The sequence below is a fragment of the Chlamydomonas reinhardtii genome, chromosome 3 (genome assembly GCF_000002595.2).
Source record: "Chlamydomonas reinhardtii strain CC-503 cw92 mt+ chromosome 3, whole genome shotgun sequence".
Lineage (NCBI taxonomy): Eukaryota > Viridiplantae > Chlorophyta > Chlorophyceae > Chlamydomonadales > Chlamydomonadaceae > Chlamydomonas > Chlamydomonas reinhardtii.
The window spans coordinates 8,301,672-8,320,814 of record NC_057006.1 but is presented as its reverse complement, the minus strand read 5'-3'; the positions used below and the strand labels follow the sequence as shown (position 1 = coordinate 8,320,814).

At 64.3% G+C, this 19,143-nt stretch overlaps 4 protein-coding genes across 4 annotated transcripts; 3 read left to right on the top strand and 1 right to left on the bottom strand.

The window, feature by feature from the left end:
- The first annotated feature begins 41 nt into the window (after positions 1-41).
- Positions 42-9,121, top strand: CHLRE_03g199050v5 (uncharacterized protein). The gene is made up of 22 exons (XM_043061304.1): positions 42-303; positions 586-724; positions 1,048-1,163; positions 1,479-1,657; positions 1,936-2,032; positions 2,232-2,294; positions 2,520-2,705; positions 2,927-3,025; positions 3,340-3,496; positions 3,730-3,917; positions 4,090-4,200; positions 4,428-4,518; positions 4,717-4,832; positions 5,041-5,178; positions 5,386-5,487; positions 5,777-5,899; positions 6,284-6,418; positions 6,723-6,821; positions 7,038-7,171; positions 7,504-7,664; positions 7,895-7,971; positions 8,241-9,121. Exons 1-22 carry the CDS (start codon positions 172-174, stop codon positions 8,301-8,303), a joined length of 2,706 nt encoding a protein of 901 aa, XP_042926603.1. The 5' UTR covers positions 42-171; the 3' UTR covers positions 8,304-9,121.
- Positions 9,122-9,411: 290 nt separating this feature from the next.
- Positions 9,412-11,907, top strand: CHLRE_03g199090v5 (uncharacterized protein). Its single transcript, XM_043061306.1, has 5 exons — positions 9,412-9,525; positions 9,634-9,981; positions 10,214-10,285; positions 10,548-10,669; positions 10,971-11,907. The coding sequence occupies exons 2-5, from the start codon at positions 9,652-9,654 to the stop codon at positions 11,605-11,607; spliced, it is 1,161 nt and encodes a 386-aa protein (XP_042926602.1). The 5' UTR covers positions 9,412-9,525; positions 9,634-9,651; the 3' UTR covers positions 11,608-11,907.
- A 54-nt stretch (positions 11,908-11,961) lies between these two features.
- On the top strand, positions 11,962-16,067 carry CHLRE_03g199100v5 (uncharacterized protein). Its single transcript, XM_043061307.1, has 5 exons — positions 11,962-12,641; positions 12,899-12,991; positions 13,251-13,463; positions 13,686-14,150; positions 14,473-16,067. Exons 1-5 carry the CDS (start codon positions 11,985-11,987, stop codon positions 15,436-15,438), a joined length of 2,394 nt encoding a protein of 797 aa, XP_042926601.1. The 5' UTR covers positions 11,962-11,984; the 3' UTR covers positions 15,439-16,067.
- Positions 16,068-16,486: 419 nt separating this feature from the next.
- CHLRE_03g199150v5 (uncharacterized protein) lies at positions 16,487-19,031 on the bottom strand. The gene is made up of 6 exons (XM_043061308.1): positions 18,780-19,031; positions 18,645-18,690; positions 18,366-18,489; positions 17,996-18,150; positions 17,417-17,519; positions 16,487-17,161 (listed from the first exon to the last, which is right to left on the bottom strand). Exons 1-6 carry the CDS (start codon positions 18,863-18,865, stop codon positions 16,794-16,796), a joined length of 882 nt encoding a protein of 293 aa, XP_042926600.1. The 5' UTR covers positions 18,866-19,031; the 3' UTR covers positions 16,487-16,793.
- Positions 19,032-19,143: the final 112 nt, after the last annotated feature.

The window sequence follows — 19,143 nt, the reverse complement described above, 5'->3', positions numbered from 1 at the left end:
TCCAGTCACAATATAACATTAGTTTCAAAGCTTACATCAGTACATAGACATTTCAAAGGCGTTGGTTACTCTCAATTGGCGCTCTGCTTCTGGTCGGCGACAGCGAACCGCCACTTGCGCGTGACTACGCTGCAAAGCGGTGTTGCTCGGCAACCATTCCTAGATATTATCATGAAGGGTTTCTTTGAGCGCATGAACTCGTGCGTGAAGCCTGGTGCGAAGGACTCTGGTGAACAGCACAACGTCGACGAGGTGATGGCGACAGTAAAAATCGCCGATGAGAATGGCAACATCGACAACAAGGTATGCAAACACGAATGCGATGAGGGTTCCTGCTTTCATGCGAGCGTATCGTGCGAGCGGTGCAAGGATGGGCGGTTGGGAGTAGATGCCTGGACCTATCAAGCGCCTGGCGGTCCCAAAGACCCGCTACATACACCTGCATGCTTCTGACACGCGATTTCTGTGAACTATGACGTCAGTGACTGGTGTTGAGGCTGATGACTGCCTGCCTTCCCGAATGCGAAGTCACATGCTGCGCCGCTTCGAGCCGTCCTCAAATGGTTTGTTTTCTCTTGCCCGTAGCGCTGGAGCGCTCGCAGCGACCGCAACGGCAGTCTGCCCAAGCTGTGGGGCAAGAAGCGCCAGGCCGTCGCGGCTGAGTCCGGCGTGGCAGCCAAAGTGACCATCGTGCCCAAGCCCGACAAAACCAAGGAGCTAATCGGTGAGCCCGTACCCCTTGTACTGCCTGATGTCGCTGCAAGTCCTTGATTGCTAGCTGCCTCTCACACCTCCTGCCACACGGCCTTGCGTATTGCTGCACCGCTGATGGTTATTGTCCCAAGGCTGTCCACCCACCGTCACCAGCCACCGCCCACCGGCCCCGCGCCTTGGCCAATCCCCTGATCCTCGTCCACCCCATTCTCCTCCTCCTACTGCTCTTTCTCCTCCCCGTGCCTACCCCACCCCACCCCTCAACCTGGGCCCTCACCCCAAGCCTAACCCCATCCCCCCTGGCCGCCTCCACACACGCGCCCCCCCCCGCAGCCGCCGCCATCCGTGACAACCTGTTGTTCCAAGACATGCCGGCCGCCGCGCTGGAGGTTATCATCGACTCTATGTACAGCGTGGAGGTGGCGGCGGGGACCGACATCATCCGCCAGGTGGGTGGGCGGGAAAACGTGTATGCGTGCGTGTGTGTGTATGTGTGTGTGCGTCTGTGTGCGTGTTTGAGTGTGTGTTTGAGAGCACGAGGGTAGGAAACAGGCAGGGCTTGGTGTATTTGTGTTTGCGTGGATTGGCGTGTCAGCGTGTGTGGCAGTGGCGGAGCGGTGTTGCCCTTGCCCTGGCGGCTGTGATCCGGACCCGGTCTTTCCCAAGTCCTGGTTACTGGTAAGCGTGCCTTGCGGCCAAGCCAGACTTCACAAGCACGACTCACCGCGCGGCCCACATGCTTGTGCCCCATGCAATAACCACAGGGCGACCGCGAGGCCAGCCAGTTGTACGTGATGGAGAGTGGCGTGTGCGAGGTGTGGGTGCGCGCGCCCTCCGCCCCCGCGCCCAAGAAGGTGCTCATCTACTCGGCCGGCTCGGCCTTTGGTGAGCTGGCGCTGCTGTACAGCGCCCCCCGCGCCGCCACCGTCAAGGCCACCACTCGGTACGTTCGAGGCGTGTGAGGCTGGTGCTGCGCGCGACTTGATTGCTTGCGGCCTGCCGTGCCGCCGGTGCTTCTGCCAGCTTTCCAATTGCGGCTACGTGCATCCTGCTACCATTGCCTGCACCTTATTATTGTTTATGGCGGCGTGCCTCTTCCCTTGGTCATCACTCAGCGCCTCGCCCTCGTCCTCTCAACCCTCACCCTCCGAGCCTGCCGCCTCTCATCTACTCCCGCACCGTTTCCTTCGCCCCCAACCCGCCCGCCCGCCCGCTCCGCAGCTGCGTGCTGTGGGTGATGGAGCGCGGCGTGTACAACGCCGTGAAGCGCAACTTCACACACGAGCAATTCGTGGCGCGGCACAACCTGCTGGACCAGGTGCGAGCGAGCGTTTGCGTGGGGGCGCGAAGGAGGGGAAGAAATCGTGGCCTGCTGGTTCTCCGCCTGTGCGGCTCCTGCGTCACGCACGATTGTTCACACCGGCCCATGCCCTGCTAGGCTCTCACCCGCCACTCGTGTTGTGCTCACTGATACGTGCGCATGTGACTTTGTGTGCTGCCCTGCTGTTAACACACAGGTGCCTGCACTCAAGAACCTGGGTAGCCACCAGAAGGCGCTGCTGGTGGACGCACTGACGCAGGTGTGCGTGCGTGTGTGCGTGTGAATGTACGTGCGTGACACACACATCGCGACCAGTGCTCGCTCAGCTGCCTGCTGCACAGCAAACATGAGGGAGGAACAGCCGCTCATGCAGCAGGCAGCAGTCGGTGACAGCCCCACCCCTTCCCGCCCCTCCTAAACCCCCTCCTTCCACCCCTCCTAAACCCCCTCCTCCCAACCCCAACCCTCTCCCCGTCCTCCCCAGGTCGAGTTCAAGGCGGGCCGCCACGTCTTCCGCCGCGGCGACCCCGGCTCCGAGTTCTACATCGTCAAGGAGGGCTGCGCGCTGGTGAAGGACCAGGCCGGCGGCGTGCTGGCGCGGCTGACGGTCGGCCAGTACTTTGGGGAGCGGGCGCTGCTGGGCGCAGAGACCCGCGCCGCTGACGTCGTGGTGAGCGCATGCACGTGCCGTCGGTTGTGAGCCTTGTAAAATGTGTGGCTAGGAACGCAGGAAGCACCTGTGCCCGTGCCTTGCACGTGGAACGCTCTTCGATCACCTCCCCTATTTATTGGCGTTTTGAGGCATGCACACTCCCCTCCGCTAAGCTTGTTATGCGTCCTCCTCTCATCTCCCAAACCCTCGATCTCCTCCTCTCGCTCCGTCCTGCACAGGCCGACGGGCGGCTGGTGTGCTACTGCCTGTCCGCCTCCTCCTTCAGCGAGCTGCTGGGCAGCCAGGAGGAGATCTGGCGCTTCGAGCACCTCAAGGACGTGAGTGCGTGTGTGTGGGGTGGGGGGGGGGCGAGACATCATCAGACGTGTTTCTGTTGTGTGGTGGGGTCAGGGGGTGGGTGTCAATGTTGTGGCACGTGCTTGCCTGGCTGGGCGGGGCGCCGCAGCCTTCCGCACATGGCACGCCCCCAGCATGCGTCGCGGTGGCAGACGGCACTACGCACACGCGGGCGGGCGTACAGGCACTCTTCAGGCCGCCGCGTTCACCCCTACCATATCACACCTCTCCACCCGCCCATCACCTCAATCATCCCTCTCCCCACCTCCCCTCCCATCCCTCTTCCCCCCCCCAGGTGCCCATCCTGTCCCCCCTGTCTGAGCGGCAGCTGTGGCAGCTGGCCCGTGCCATGCGCCCCGCCGCCTTCAAGCAGGGGGAGGTGGTGTTCCGCAAGGGCGAGCCGGGAGACGCCTTCTACGTGGTGCACAGCGGCGCCTTCACCGTGTTCGATGGTGGGTGCTGCGCAGCGTTAGTTAGGTGAAATCCCTAGGGGCGCGAGCGTGGGGCGTGAGTTGCTGTACGCAGTTGTTGGGGTTGTGGGATTGTGGAGTATCGGTGACCCGATTGCTAGCTGGCAGAAAGCTTCTGTCCGCCCCGCCTCGTCCTACACACACCACCACCACCGCGCACCACCACCCTTGCCACTCACCACCCCACCTGCCTGGTATTGCCGACGCACACGCAGCCGACGGCAAGGAGCTGGCTCGTGTGGGCGAGGGCGGCTGCTTCGGCGAGTTGGCGCTGCTGCGGTCGGAGGCGCGCGCCGCCACCGTCATGGCGCTGAGCGACGCCAGCGTGCTCATGCTCAGCCGCGACGTCTTCACACGCCTGCTGGGCAACCTGGCCACACTGCGCAACGTGTGGCGCTTCGAGGTGGGTTTGAAGCTGTAGATAGCGGCACAATCGTGTGTCGTGTGCGGGTGAGTACGTACGGACATTTCCAGCGCCACGCACAACACACACACACACACACACACACACGTGTGATGGAACTAACCCGGCGGTCGGTCGGTCTTCTTAACCTGCTGGTGTTGGTCGTGCACAGGCGCTGAAGAAGGTTCCGCTGCTGGGCGCCGTGGACGCGGGCGTGCGGGCGCGACTGGCGGCGGCGCTCAAGCCCACCAGCTTCCGAGCCGGGGACGAGGTCATCCGCCAGGTGGGTGGGCGGGTGGGTGAATGGGTGTATGTGTGCGGGACCATAGCAGACCCCCCGGGGCCACTCGCTCACGGTGCCCGGTTCCAAGCAGGGAAAGCCGCAGGCAGGTTCCGATATCCTTGCCGCTCCCTCGGCGATACTGTAGCGTCTGCTCCGCAGCTCAACCAACCCTTCACCCCTGCACCCCTAAACCCTCTCATCTCTCGTCTCCCTCCGCCCTCTCCCAGGGCGACATCGGCGACCGCTTCTACATCGTGGAGCGCGGCGAGCTGGGCGTGTTCAAGGACCGGTCCGGACCCATCAAGAACTACAAAGCCGGTGAGTGGTGGTGGTGGTGGGGGGCGGGGGGGGGGGCTGCCGGGATGTTGTCGTGTGGTGTGGTATGGTGAGGAGGGTGAGCTGGAGGGGGGATGCTTTTCACTTTGTCTTGCCAACTCACATCTCTCCTCTCCCTCTTCTCCCCCTCCGCTCCCGTCTCCTCTCTCCACCCGCCCACCCACCTAATACCCGCCCCAGGCGACTACTTTGGTGAGCTGGCGCTGTTGCGCAACGAGCCGCGCGCCGCCACCGTCAAGGCCAGCACGGACGTGTGCCTGTTGGAGCTGGACCGCACCCACTTCAACGAACTCATGGTGCGTGGGTGGTTGTGGGTGGTTGTGGGTGGCTCTTGGTGGTTGTTGGTGGGTGGGCGGACTGCTGGGTGTTGACGCAACGGTTCATCCGGAGTTGGTGGTCCTTGCACGGCGTTGCGTCGGCTCGGTGGCTAACATGCTAAAACCAGATCTCGATTCCACCTCACCCCTCGGCCGCTCCCCACCCGGCCCCCGCCCCTCCCTGCAGGGCCCCCTGATGCCCGCCATGCACAAGGAGGCTGACGCCTACCTGCGCCAGGGCGGCCACTGGAAGCCCGCCAAGCGCAGTGTGGATGTGCTGCAGGCGCAGGCAGTGGCGGTGCTGGGGGCGGGCGGCTTCGGACAGGTGGGGGTGGGTGGGTGTGGGGGGCTGCTGAGGGGTGGGGTGCTGGGGGGTGGCGGCTGCGTGCGTACGTGTGTGTAGCATCAGGTATAGGGGGAATGTGTTAATATGAGTGGGAGCTGTGTGCGGTATGGTGTGCTGCGTGTGATCCTAATGGCCTGTGATCAGCTTCACCTGACATGCCCACACACGCACACACACACACTGCAGGTTCTGCTGGTGCGCTACGCGGCGCAGTACTGGGCGCTCAAGGCCATCAGCAAGGCCTTTGTGAAGGAGCAGGGGCTGGTGGAGCACGTGAAGCGAGAGAAGGTGAGGAGCGAGCGAGGGAGTGGGACAGGGGAATTGGCTGGAAGACGGGCGGGGCAGACGATGTGGCTGGCCGCAAGTAAGGCACCCGCTGCCGACTACCAACTACCAACTAACATGCAAACCAGCCAGCAGCCAACCATACCGCCCACGCACACCAGCTCCTCTCCATCCAGCTCATCCCACATGCTCCTAGCATCTCGCCCCAGCCTCCCTCAGCCTCCCTCAGTCTCCCTCAGCCTCCCAACCTCTCACGCACCTCCGCGTCCCCCTCCCTCCTCCCTCCCCCCAGGACCTGATGGCGGAGTGCGACTCGCCCTTCCTGGTCCGTCTGGAGGGCACGGCCGCGGACGACACCACGTTGTACATGATGATGGAGGCGGTCATGGGGGGAGAGCTGTTCAGCTACCTGCAGGTGCGCGTGGGGGTGGAGGGGTGGGGGTTAGTGTGTGTGTGGGGGGGGGGGGTTAACTCTGAACCAGTCCCATAAAGAAACAGTAGCAAGGAGAAGCAGCCACATATGCGAGCTGTTGTACGTCACGTGGGGGGTAGTGGGGGGTAGTGGGGGAGAAAAGTAACGGAAGCTGACGGAAGTATGGGAAATCCCAACGGCGGGGGAGTGCGTGTGTGTATTTGGGGATATGGGGCATGCGAGGGTGGGCACAAGGGCGCTCAAGCCGCGATGGCATCACATACACCTGTTTACAACCCACCGTCACCACCATCGCACACACCCCACACCCCACCCCACACCCCACACCCCGCACCCCATCGCCCCCGCACCCCACACCCCACACAGACGCGCTCCCGGCCGCTGGAGGAGTCTCACGCGCGCTTCTACGCGGCCTCTGTGGTGCTGGCTCTGGAGTACCTGCACGACCGCGACCTGGTCTATCGCGACCTCAAGCCCGAGAACCTGCTCATCGACCTGCAGGTGGGGGGCGTGGGGGTGGGCGGGTGTGGTGGTGGTTGGGGGGGGGAGCTCCAATGCCAAGAAAGCCGAGACCCGGCCTGAACCCGGAAGCAGCTGCAGCCCGCGGGGGCTGGGGGGGGAAGCGGGGTGCGCCGGTGCAGGAAGAGCGAGACAAGCGGGGATGGGGTGAGGTAGAGCTGGCGTAATGGGACGGGGCATGGTACAACAGACGTGGATCGATCATCGGGATGGGGGTGGCTTGAAGTGCCTTAGGTGACAACCATCCTCACACAACCACAACCCCCTACGTCACACACACACTCAGGGCTACGTCAAGGTGACGGACTTTGGCTTCGTGAAGCGGCTGCGCAAGGGCACCAAGACCTACACGCTGTGCGGCACGCCCGAGTACCTGGCACCCGAGGTAAGGGTGCGGGCGGTGGGGGGGTGGGGGGGGGGGGTCGGGGGCACGGGGGGCGGGCGGGCGGGCGGTCACCCTCCCACTCCCACTCCCACCACCACCACCACCACCACCACCACCACCACCACCACCACCACCACCACCACCACCACCACCACCACCACCACCATGCTCCCACACCAACACTATCCCACTCCATCACGCTCCCACCCCCACCAGATCATCATGAACAAGGGCCACAACGGCGCCGCCGACTGGTGGGCACTGGGCGTGCTGGTGTTTGAGCTGTGCAACGGACTGCCGCCCTTCATGGACGACGACCGACTGGCCATGTTCCGCAAGATCTGCGCGCGGTGGGTGTGTGCGTGCCGGCATGATGTGTGTGCGGCCGGGTGTGTGTGATTGTGATTGTGTGTGTGTGCGTGTGTGCGTGCGTGCGTGCGCGCGGCCGGTGTGTTGTGTTGCCGCTTCCCTCACTCACTAGCGTGTGTACGAGTAGGAGGGTATGGTCGGAAGAAGCGCGGGACTGGCAGGCGGCGAGAGGCCTCCGGGAGGCCCACCCGCCGGCCCGCTGCTCACTGTCTGTGTCCCAACAGCCTGTGGCCACACCCCCAAACCCCACACCAAAACCCCTGCCTCCCCCTGCCTCTTCCCCGCCTCCTCCTGCACACAACACACCACGCAGCGAGCTGTCCTTCCCCAAGCACTTCAGCAAAGACCTGCGGCACCTGGTGGAGCGGCTGCTGGACCCCAACCCGCTGTTCCGCGCGGGGGCGGGGCGCGAGGGCGCGGCGGAGATCAAGGCGCACCCCTGGTTCGCCGGCTTCGACTGGGACAAGTTCGCAGGTGAGGGTGGAAGGGGAGGGGGATGAGTTGTGTGTGTGTGCGGGGGGGGGGGAGCGAGGGGAGTGAGGAGTGGGGCGAGGGTGAGGAGCCTGGCTGGGTGGCAGAGGATGATGCATTTCAAAGTATGTGACGTCTGAGGGTGTCCTACTGCACCACGCCGCCACTGACGCATCCCCGTCCCCGTTTCTCCGCTGCCCCCCCCTCCACGCCCCCCCCCCCACACACAACAGCCAAGCAGCTGCCGGCGCCCTACATCCCCAAGCAGCCCAAGGACGGCGGCGACACATGCAACTTCGCGCCCATGCAGGTAGGCCGCAGGCGGGCGAGACACGGGCTGCTGCTGCGGACCCGTGCAGCGTGTGTGCATGAGCCTGCAGCCCGCCCCTGCAACCCGCCCTGCGCCGTCCTGTGTATTATTGGTCTGTTGCTTTCCCGGACGGTCTTCCCCCTCGTCTGGCGCCGTCCCACGGCCGCACCGCCTGACCGCCCCCCCCGTCTGCATTGGGTTCGGATTAGTTAGGGCTGGTATCTACAACCCCCCCCGATGTCCCTGTGGTGTCGTCGGCTCGCCTGCAGGTGGACACTCGGCAATTCCGAAACAAGGCCTACAAGAGCAAGGGCGTGTTCGCCGACTTCTGAGGATCAAGCGCCCGAGAATGCTTAGGCGATGGAGGAGGGTTAAGGGATAGGAGCAGGAGACAGCGGCGGGGGACGAGGAGGAAGGATTGTGGGAATGCGTTGAAGCAAGCAAGCCCATGCCGTTGTGCCCGGTGGTGGTGCTGGGGGTGTTGGGGGTGTTCGGTGGTGGGGCGTTTTGGGCCGTGGGTGCGCGCAGCTGCGCGCAATAATGACTCTGTACTTATAGTTGACGTGACCGGGTTTGACTCGTTCATGTATGGTACGCGTGTGTTGGCTTGTAGGACGGGCACAACGAGGCCAGGAACTGCCGGCCGGGGATTGAGGTGGATGGTGGCAGGGATGGTGGTGCATTGTGCACATGGCATGCGTGTCAGTGTATGGCAGGGCAGGACTTGTGGCCCATTAGCGCGGAGGGCTTTCCAACATATGGATTGCGACTTTGCGAGTTCTTGACCTTTGCATTTTAGTAGGCATGCACATGCGAAGTAAGGCCAAGGGCGTGGAGTCCGTGAGTCCGTGACGTCGAACTGAGCGATTTTGGCTGACTGGTGTGGCTGCTACTGTGGGTCCTGTGGTTACCGTACGCGGATGGGGGAATGGGTCATCTACATGCGCCCGGAAGGCGCTCAAGACCTGTTACCTGAATATGAAGGAAGCGGGGGTGGGGCAGGTGGTGTGGCGTGGACTTGTGGGAGTAATGTTGCCCGATCAATTATGGTCCCATGCCCGGAGGGGCGGGGACGATGGCACCGAAAGGGTGCCCGCTTCCCTGTTGACACGCTTATTTGAGCAATTAATTCCTGTAAGATAACATAATTCTTTGTACCTGGCCCTTTGCCGCTGCCATTGACACCTCGCAACAGCGCGGTGGCATGTCATGACAATTGCATCCGCTGCTTGTCACCGTGGCCTGCTCACCAACCAGGCCAAAACACAATGCAGCGGCAGCAATGTAGAGGAAATGTCATGTGTGTCCTATCATCATATGTGCATGGACAAATCGGCGGGGTGGGGTGGGCGTGGCACGGCATGCAGATGGACCACCTCCAGACTAGGGTTCAGCTGAACCCAAGTCGGCGCTCTATTTGTATAACTTAATGATGTATGACAAATGACGTTTTCATGATGTGGAACTGGAGAGCGCATGATTATTTCTGCTGGCCAACTTCCAGCACGTTTGCGAGCGGGTTGGCACAAAGCAGGCGCGATGCTATTTATGCAGGTCGAAATTCTAATTCCGCAATGTCTGTTAAGGCCGGCCATAACAAAATTCCATCGCAAGCCCGCCCAACCTTGCCGTGACAGCTGCACGCCTTTTTGCCGCTCGCAGTTCGCCGCGGCTATGGCGATGTACCTAATCGCGCAGAAGTGCCTAGTAGATGTTGACGGCGTCGCATACGTGGCTCCGCCCCCGCCTCCCGGTCCCTCGCCCCCACACCTCGGCGCTGCCCCGACACCACCTCTGCCTCCGCTGCCGGGCACTCGCGCCGCCCGGCTGCTGCTCCAGCAGCCCTCACAACACCCGCCTCCATCTCTGCCTCCGCCTCCGTTTCCGCCTCCGCACCCGCCCTCTTCGGCACTACCGGCACCACCAACGCCGAGCTCCCACTTAACTGCCGGGCAGCAGCACTGGGCGTGCCTGCTGGAGACCAACCCCAACAATACCGGCGCATGCGGGGTGAGGCGTTGAGAAACACACAAGGCGCCACTTGCCGTGCTTCTGGGAAGGGGGTTTGGAGGGCTGCGGGGGTGGCTGCGTCCCAGCCTCTGTGCCTTGTTGCCACGACACTCTGTGGCGCGCGTACATGCAGGCAGCCATACCTGCACGGCTGTACCTGTCTGCCTCCCGCGCACGTGCACACATGAATGTACACAAACACACAGTTACACACGCACACACACGCCTGCAGGGCATCGCGGTGTTGTGGTGGTGGAGCTTCGCCATGGTGGTGCCGCTGTGCCTGGGGCCGCTCATAACCACGGTGGGTGTGTGGGCGGGTGTGGGTGGGTAGCTGGAGGGAGGGAGGGAGGGAAAGCTCCAGGGATGGGTTGTTGGGTGCGTTGGTGCAGGTGGGTGCGTTGTTGGTGCGTGGGCGTGTGGGTATGTGGGTACCTGCGGGGACAGCTGCACGGATGGGTGGTGGGCACGCGTGCTGAAGTTGCATTTTGTAGCCGCCAGCTGCTGTACCGCTGCTGCTGCTGCTGCTTCTGCTGCTGCTGCTGCTGCCTGAACTCGGCTTGCAGATCACTACCACCACCAGCAGCAGTAGTAGCAGCAGTGGCTCTCAGGACGCCTCCGCCTCCACGTCCTCCATCATGGGCTGCCTGGTGTCCGGCCCCGTGTTTATAGGCATGCTCAGCCTCACGTGAGTGACGGCGTCGCGCCGGACGGCATGCCTGAGACGAGCTGATGGCCGGCAGGGACACCGGCGGGGGGCACGTGCATGTGCCTGCATACCGCAAGATGTACACGGCGCGCGCCGCTCCACCTAGCCATGCCCCGACCAGCCCGCACTCTGTAGGCCTGCCCGCCTGTGCCCGGCATGTCACCATCACACCCGCCCTGCCTGTGACACGCTCGCTCCCCTGCCCCCACGCCCCCACGCATCCAAACGCGCCTCCCATTGCCCCTTCCGCCCCCTTCCCTCCCCCTCGCTCCTCGCTCAGTGTGGTGTACGGCATCACGGGGGAGGAGCTGGACCGTACGGCAGCGCTGGCAGACGCCGCGGGGCTGCCGGGCGCCACGGCGCGGCGGCAGGTGATCGTGTGCGCCTGGCTGGGGCTGGTGGGCGGACTGGTTGACACGTTTAGCAGCATGTGGTGCACGTGGACGGGGCTGCGGACTCGCAGGGCGCTCAACCCGCTGTGGGCCCTGTTGGTTCCGGTCTGCGTGCTGGCGTGGCCGCTGCGGCGCCTGTGGCGCGCGGTCCGGGAGCCGGTGTGTGCTGTGGTCGGGGAGTTGTGTGTGTGCTGGCTGGCGGCGGCGAGCTGCCTGCCGCGGAGGGCGGTGCGGCGGCTGGCGGCTGCGGAGCAGGCGAGGCGGGGCCACAGTGCGGGGGAGGAGGAGGTGGTGGTGGTGGATGGACAAAAGGTGTATTTTGGGGAGTGGGGTGGGTATGTGCGGGGCAAACTCAGCGGCAACGGTGGTGAGGGATGCGATGGCGTCCATGGCGGGGATGGTGCTGGTGGGGAAGTGCTGGCGGGTAAACGGGGAGAGGCACGCGGAACGAGAGCAATCCTGGGGGTGGGTGTGTTCGCCATGGATGGCGCAGAGGTCATAGTGGAGGTCGGGGAGGCAGCGTAGACACCGCCGGTGCGCAGGCCGGGGCATGGGAGGTTGGCAGGGTCGTGTGGGCTACAGCAGTTGTGGGTGGTGATCGTGTCGCCCCCTCTGCCTGTCCCCGACACAAGTACTTCGGTCGGCTGCCAGCGGATGGCGTTGACCGTTTTCAATGCTTCTTTGTTTCATAGCTGTAAACTTTGTACTTTTACGGGCTAACAAGTGTTCCTGTGACAGCACACGCTCGGTCAACTTTTAGCATGTCTGTAGACATGGACTTATCAAGCTGAATGCTAACCTGCTGAATACCCATGCATGAAAATTGGGCCTGGGTGCGTGCAAGGCGACCTTGAAATTGCATCTTTGAGGTCCGCACAGCAGCGCGCTCAGCCCTGCCGGCAATGAAGTCGGAGCCACGCAGCGAGCAGCAAGGCAAGGTACGAGATTCGAAAGCGGCGAATGGATCTGGCGCGAACGCAATCGTCAACCTCAGCAAGCTGTCCTCCGCCGAGCTGATGGCTTTGGCGCAGCGGCGAAACAAACAACACGGATTATCTGGTCCCGATGTGCTGGCGCCGGTCTTCCGCGGCGTCGTTGACACGTCGAGCGTCCGGCCGCCCTCGGTACACCCGTTCACCGTGGGCGGGGGCAGCCGCAAGGACCAGTACCGCGGAGCCTGGAAAGCGCTTTCCAAGCGAATCGGCGTGCCGCTCTTCTCAACAAACGACACAGAGCATGCCAACAATGCCACGACAAACACCAACGCAACAACAACAGCACCACGACCCGAGAAGGAAAAGCCGGAACCCAAGGCCGGGGGCTTGAAGTCAGGAGGCGGCGGCGGAGCCTCCGCCACGGCGGCGGGCGCCATCGGCGCGATACCTACACACGCGCAGCTATACGGCTCTCACGCGGATTACGGTGATACCAAATATGTGAATGAGAACGACAAGTTCGTGAAGCTTCTGGGGTCGTGGCTGGGTCTGGCGGCGCCCATTGACCTGCCGCTGCTGGCACCGGGTGCGCCGCCGCTGCTTCTTAAGAAGCTGTTCAAAGAGGTGTGTATATATGTATGTGTAGGGGAGGGAATGTGAGCTTGCGATGGGGTTGGCGTGGCGGGCCGGGGGGCCCTGTGGAGCGGGCTGTGGAGGGGCCTGTGATGAGGGTGGTAGGGAAGTGGGGACGTGCGGTATGGGGCAGCGCAGGGTTGGTGGGTGGGCGTGTGGCGCTACGCCGCAGAGAGAACACTACAGACTGTCCACCAGCGCCAGTGCACTACCCTCCGTCTCAACCGCGCACATGCCCGCACGCACAGGTCTTGGAGGCGGGCGGCTCTGCGGCGGTGTCTTGGCCGGCGCTGGCGGGCCGACACGCGGGAGACCCCATGCTGGCGGGCGTGCTCATGCAGGTGCGACGGCGGTGGCGGCGGCGGCACGTTTGCGGTTGCGGTTTCATTTGCGGTCGCGGTTGGTCTTGTACAGTGCTGTCTTGTACGGGGTGGGTGGACGGCCCCCCGAGGTGCCCCCCACGTGTGTGCTTGCGCTTAAGAAGGGTCTGGCACGCGGCAAAGAAGCTAAAGCATACCTTGCACATTGCAGCTACGATATCGACAGTCTTACATGTCACTTGCTTGCGCTCGCTAATCCACAACTTCCCTGCTACTCCAGGTGTACTACGCCTACCTTGCGCCGGCTGAGCGGCGGATAGCGTCTAGCGCGGGGGGCGGCGGCGGCGGCGGTGCGGCGGCGGCGGCTGGCGGCAGCGGCACTGGCGGCGGCGGTGGCAAGCGGACGCGAGCGGTGCGGTGGGAGGAAGTGTTGAATGCCGACGTCAAGCGGCGGGCGCAGCTGCCAGAGGGGACACTGCCAAGCATCGACAAGGTGCGTGTGTGTGTGTGTGCATGTGCATGTGTATGTGTGTGGGTGTGTGTGTGTGTGTGGGGGGGGGGGGTAAATATGCGGGTGTGTGTGTGTGGGGGGGGGTATATGCGTGTAGGTATTTGGGGGACAGGGCGTTCCAGGGCGTGCGCTCATTGCAATCCCGTGGGGCCGGTGGGGTGCCCATCTTGCCAACGCTGCCTTTTGTGATGCACCTGGGTGCAGGTGCGAGCACGGATCGCCACAGCGCGCGCAGCCATCCGTGCTCTGGAGCCCAGCAGGCCAGCGGCGGCGGCGGCGCAGCCGGATGTGGAGGTGGCGGCTGCAGCAGCAGCAGCGGCGGCGGCGCCGCCACCGCCATCGACCTTGGCAGCGGACGTGTTGCAAGCGGTGCGACTGGCGGCGGCGCGGCCGTCCGCGTTGCTGGAAGGCGGCGGCGGGAGCGGCGGTGGCAAGGATGCAGGTGGTGGCAAGAAGCGGCGGGCGAGCAATGCCAGGCGGCAATCAAAGAGCGCAGCAGCGGCGGCGGCAGCAGCCGGCAGCGCGCGCAAGCGCGCTCGCGGCAGCGCGGCGGCCGCTGACCTGGAGGAGGGCGGCGGCGAGGCGGCGGCGGCGGCGGAAGCGGAGGAGGTGGACGTGGCGGCAGCGGTGGCGGCGGATGGGGAGCCGCTGGGAAACATTGAGCCACGGGTGAGTTGTCGGTACAGCATTCGGGGTATGGTGATCGAGGTACGGTGATCGGACCCGCACCTGCATGTACCGTGTGGGGTCTGGCCGCTGCAACACACACCAGATACACGATTCACGTGATCTGGCAGAATAACCGTGGAAACCGTAGTCGCAGACACACACACACACACACACACACAAAACACACACAAAACACAAAACACAAAACACAAACACACACTGACACACGCTGGCACACGCACACACACATACACATACACATACACACATGCACACACACGCACACACACACACGCACACGCACACACGTGCCTGCCTGCAGGTCGCCGCGCTGTTGTCTGTGGCGGCCTCGCTCAAGCAGACGCGCGCCGCGCCGCCCGGCCTGGCCTCGCTGCCGCTGCCCGACCTCAAAACCAACTTCATGGCGCGGTGGGAGGCGTGGCGGGCGGCGCGAGCCGCCAGGGACGCAGCTGCCGCTGCCGTCAAGGCCGAAAGCGACGCGGCAGCGGCGGCGGCGGCTGCGCATGGGGTCGCTCGGCGGGGCTCGGACACCGGAGACGCGGCGGCGGCGGCGGCGGTGGGGGGCTCGCGCAAGCGGCAGCGGAAAGCCGAGGACGGTGGGGCTGCTGGGGCGGAGGCGGCAGCAAAGAAGAAAGCGGCGACGGTGGCGACGGTGGCGGCGGCGGCGGCGGCGGACACTGAGGACGACGACCCGCTTATCTCGGGGCCGTCGCTATCGCGGCAGTCCTCACAGCAGCTGTCGCAGCAGCCGCTAGCGGCGGCGGCGCCGGCGGCGGCGGCAACGGCGGCGGCGCGGCCCACGAACTCGGGCTCCATCTCGGTCGCTGAGGCAGGCTCGGCGGCAGGAGGAGCTACGGCAGCAGCAGCAGTAGCATCAGCACCCAAGCCAGCAGTAGCAGGGAGCGGCTTGCCGCCGCTGGCACCTCGGCATGCGGTTAGCCTGCAGCCGCCAGCGGCGACGGCGGCGGTGCCAATGACGGTGGCGGCGCCAGTGCCGGCGGACGTTGCGACCGCAGATGCGGTAGCGGCGGCGCCAGCCGTTGAGGCGGTGCCAGGAGCGCTGCTCGCGGCGGCGTCTGCTGTTGAGGGGGTGGCGAATGTGGTGCCGGTGCCAGTGCTTGGAGCCCCCACCTCGGCAGTGTCAATGGCTGCGCCGCAGGGGCCGGATGTGGCGGCGGCGGCGGCTGCTGGCGAGGTGCCACTTGCAAACATGTCTTTGGAAGTTGGAGGGTCTGTGGAGGCGGCGGAAGCTGCCGGGCAGCAGTAGAGGCGCAGGTGGCGTGAAGGTGCAGGTGCGACACGGGGTGCCTCCTCAATTGCCATTGTGTTGTAATTGGTGTGATGGCTAGTAGTAGTTGTGATCACAGGATGCGTAGTGTACTGTGGTGGCTGGCTTCGGTACAGGAGAGCTAAGGGACCGGCATGCATACTCTCTGTGAGAGGGCCGGGGAGTACTGGGAGGCACAGCCCGCGTGTTCCAAGCGGAGGCGGCTGGTGATGAATGGAAGCGGGAGGCGGATGGAGGAATGGATCAGCACCGTCCCGCCTCTGGCGGCATACGACTCGTTGGCCAGGACTTGCTTCTTGCCCTGCTGACACGTGCTCATGAGACGCAAGAGGCAGTAGCCACAGAAGCGGAAAGTGTTTGATGCCAGGAACAGGATTGCACAATTACAGCCAGCTGTGCAGGGTTGCATGGACTCTGATGATCGATGACCCTGCCATGATGACGTGGGCCGCCCCCATCCAGACGGGGCAGCAATTGCCGCTAGGCCCTGCACGAAGCAAAAACGAGACCGCCCAAACGCCTGAGTTACCGGGTACTTGCACACCGTGCATGTGCCGGGTGCAGCTGCAGGCGCCTGACTCAATGCCAGTCATAGTCAGTTCTGACCCGGGGGTGCAGCCTGGTGGGTGCGCTGCTGGGGTGCAGCTCCACGGGAGGTGCCAACGGAAAAGCGCATTCGTCACACGCGGCGGGAGCGGCCCGGCCCGCCCTCGGTCAAATAAGCCTCGCTGACAACAAGTCAGACTGCTTATCCATCCGTTTGCGCGCCATCCCATTGTGTTAGTTGCGGGCGCGATCTCGGAGCAGTCCGTGCGCGGGTGCAGCCGGGGCAGCAGCGCCCCGACATAGCCGCGCACCCTGGCAGGCCAGCCGCGCGCGGCTGCTGCTCAGGACCGACCGCCGCAGCGTCACTTGGTTGCGGGCAGCAGCAGCTCCGGTACTAGGGCTGCAGAGGGAAGGCACAGCGCGCTAACAGACTTCACCAAACGCGGCCGGCCGGTGGAAAACGTACCGGATGCTGAAGCCTAGCTCCGCACGATTACAGGCTGGCCACCCCGCACCCCTGCAAGCGCCGCCTTCGGCACGATCAGATTTCAGCAGCATGCGCGCACATGCATCAAACAACACACACCTCGACGCGACAATGCAACGCACACCAACAATAACTACTTGAACGAGCGATCAGCTCAGGGGCTGCAACTAGCATGTGCCAGTGCACCCAACTAGGCCACCACCACCGGCACCCGCCCACTTGACCATACCCAGCCTCGCCCCAGCCGCCCTTCCGTCGGCTTCGCTCTTCCAGCACCGCTCTTCCAACCCCGCTTCTCCGCCTACTGCGCCCCCATCCTCTGCGCCGCCGCCTCCAGCTCCCACACATCGATCACGCCGCCCGGCACACTCGGGTCCACCGCCGCACGCACCGCCGCCCGCGCCACCGTCTCCACCGACACCGGCGGCACGAACGCGGCCCCCACCAGCGGCACCGCCGCCATCCGCGCCGCCGTCTCCGGCCCCAGCCTCTGCAGCAGCATCTCCAGCGGTTTGAACACCAGGCCCAGCTGCAGCGTGATGTTGGTGCTGACGGCGCGGTCGCCGTAGATGACGCCGGGGCGCAGCGCCACGCCGGTGCCGGGGTAGTGCGCGCGCAGGGCCTCCTCGGCGGCGGCCTTGCCGCGGATGTAGCCGCCGATGAGCGCCTCTGCGGGGGGGGCGGGGGTTGCGGGAGGAGGGTAGCCGTCCATGGAGAACGAGTGATTAAATCACAAGGGGGGCACGTGTTTGTTGTGTGTGTGTGGGGTGGGTTGGGTGGTTGCGTGAGTTTGTGTTAAGAGGCATGTTGGCACTGGGTTTTGCACGTTTGGAACATGCAGGCAACGCCCGTGGTAGGCACGCACACGCACATCCACACGCCTACACGCCTGTCCCCTCCGCCCAAACACGCACACGGCCTCACCAATGCCAGGCACATTGGGGATGTTTGCGGAGATGAACACGAAGCGCGGCACGCCCGCCACCTTGGCCGCCTCAATCAGGGCCACGTTGGCGGCGCCGTTGGTCTGGGGCGGGGGCAGTTGGGGGTTGGCAGTTAGCGACGGGTTTACCTAACCACAGTCCCCGCCCTCACCTTCACCCTTAGTTCCCTGCCGCCCCCGCCGCAGCTCACCCACCCAGTCTTTCCAAAACCGGTCACTACCGTATTGGCGGTATTGCCCAATCGGCAAAAGACACGAATACAGGAAATTAACTGCTGGAGCCTCGAGTGCCCACGCGGGTACCTGAGGCCCCGTGGGCGGGTACGATAATGCTACTGCCCCTCAAAGGTTTTGGAAACACTGCACCCACCCCCGCACCCCAACCCCCGTCATGTCTCGTCATGCGTCCTCGCGACTCTGTTTCCGGTGACAAAAACCCTCTCCCATCCCCCTCTTCTGCATTGGGTTCGGTTCAGTTTTGGCTGGTACCGTATCTACAACCCCCCTTCCTCCCTCCACCCTACCCCCACCCCCACCCTCTCCCCCTCCCGCCACCTCACCCGCAGCTGCTCCTCTGCGCTGCCGAACCCGCCCACACAGCTGATGACTGCCGCCGCGCCCCGCAGGTGCTCTGTGTAGGTGGCGGGCTCCAGGGCGTTGCCGCGGGCCCACGACACGCCGTCCACCCAGCGCCCGCTCGCCAGCGGCGGCGTGCCTGCGGGGAAGGGGTGGGAGGGGCGGGCCGGACAATCAATACACGGGAGCACGTGTTGGGGCAGGGGTTCCAGGCACAGTTAAATAGGCAACGGCGACAGAGTTACGGGTGGGTGACTGGGTGTGGGTGTGGGGACGGATATAAGATCGGATGAGTGGTGTGGCCCGTGCGGGGTGGTCAGGCCGACGGGGCCTGCCACTCCCCACCTCGCTCACCTGCGCGGCTGAGGCCCAGCACGCTGTACCCGGCATTGAAGGCCTCATGGCACACGTTGGAGCCCACAAAGCCGCGGCCGCCGAACACCACGATCTTGGGGGGCGCAGCGCTGTCGTCCGAGGACTGGGGAATCGGGGGGTGGGGGGTGGGAGCATGGCAGGCAGCATGGCGTGGCGTTCGACGTTGTCGTGGAGGGCCAGGAGGCGAAGGGACAAGGTGGAGGGAAGGGTTGCGGCAGCGGTTCATGGATGCGCCAGGTCGCAAACAGGCCTTCTCACCTGAGCGGAAGCAGCGGCGCTGGGGCTTGAGAACGCGCGGGCCGACCTGCAAATGTGCGACCCATCAACTTTGGTGAACCAAGCGCAGGCGAGCCGGTAAGCTTGCCAATGATTTGTACACCGCACCATGCTTACCTGCTCGCCAGCGCCGATAGCCCGCGAGCGTTCAGCAGCCCACCGGCCCTCCGCAGTGCGGAAAGAGACTGTGCTGTCGCGGACATGTTATGCCAACAGAAATAGCCTCAATCAATCGAGTGAATCAAATCAAGGAAGCGAATCCTGTTTGCGCAGAACAACTACGGAAGTAGGCGCAACAGTCGCGGCTCCGGCAAGCGTAGGGTTGCCTGGCATGCAGATTGGTTTTAAGTGCGCTGCGAATCAAACGATGCGCTTATGGAAAGCCGAGTATGCGAGCGACTCCGCGTGAATGGCCATCCGACACGCTTGCCCCCTGCCCGGCCCCACCCGCTCCCCGCGGGCTTCTCTCATCGCTATGTCC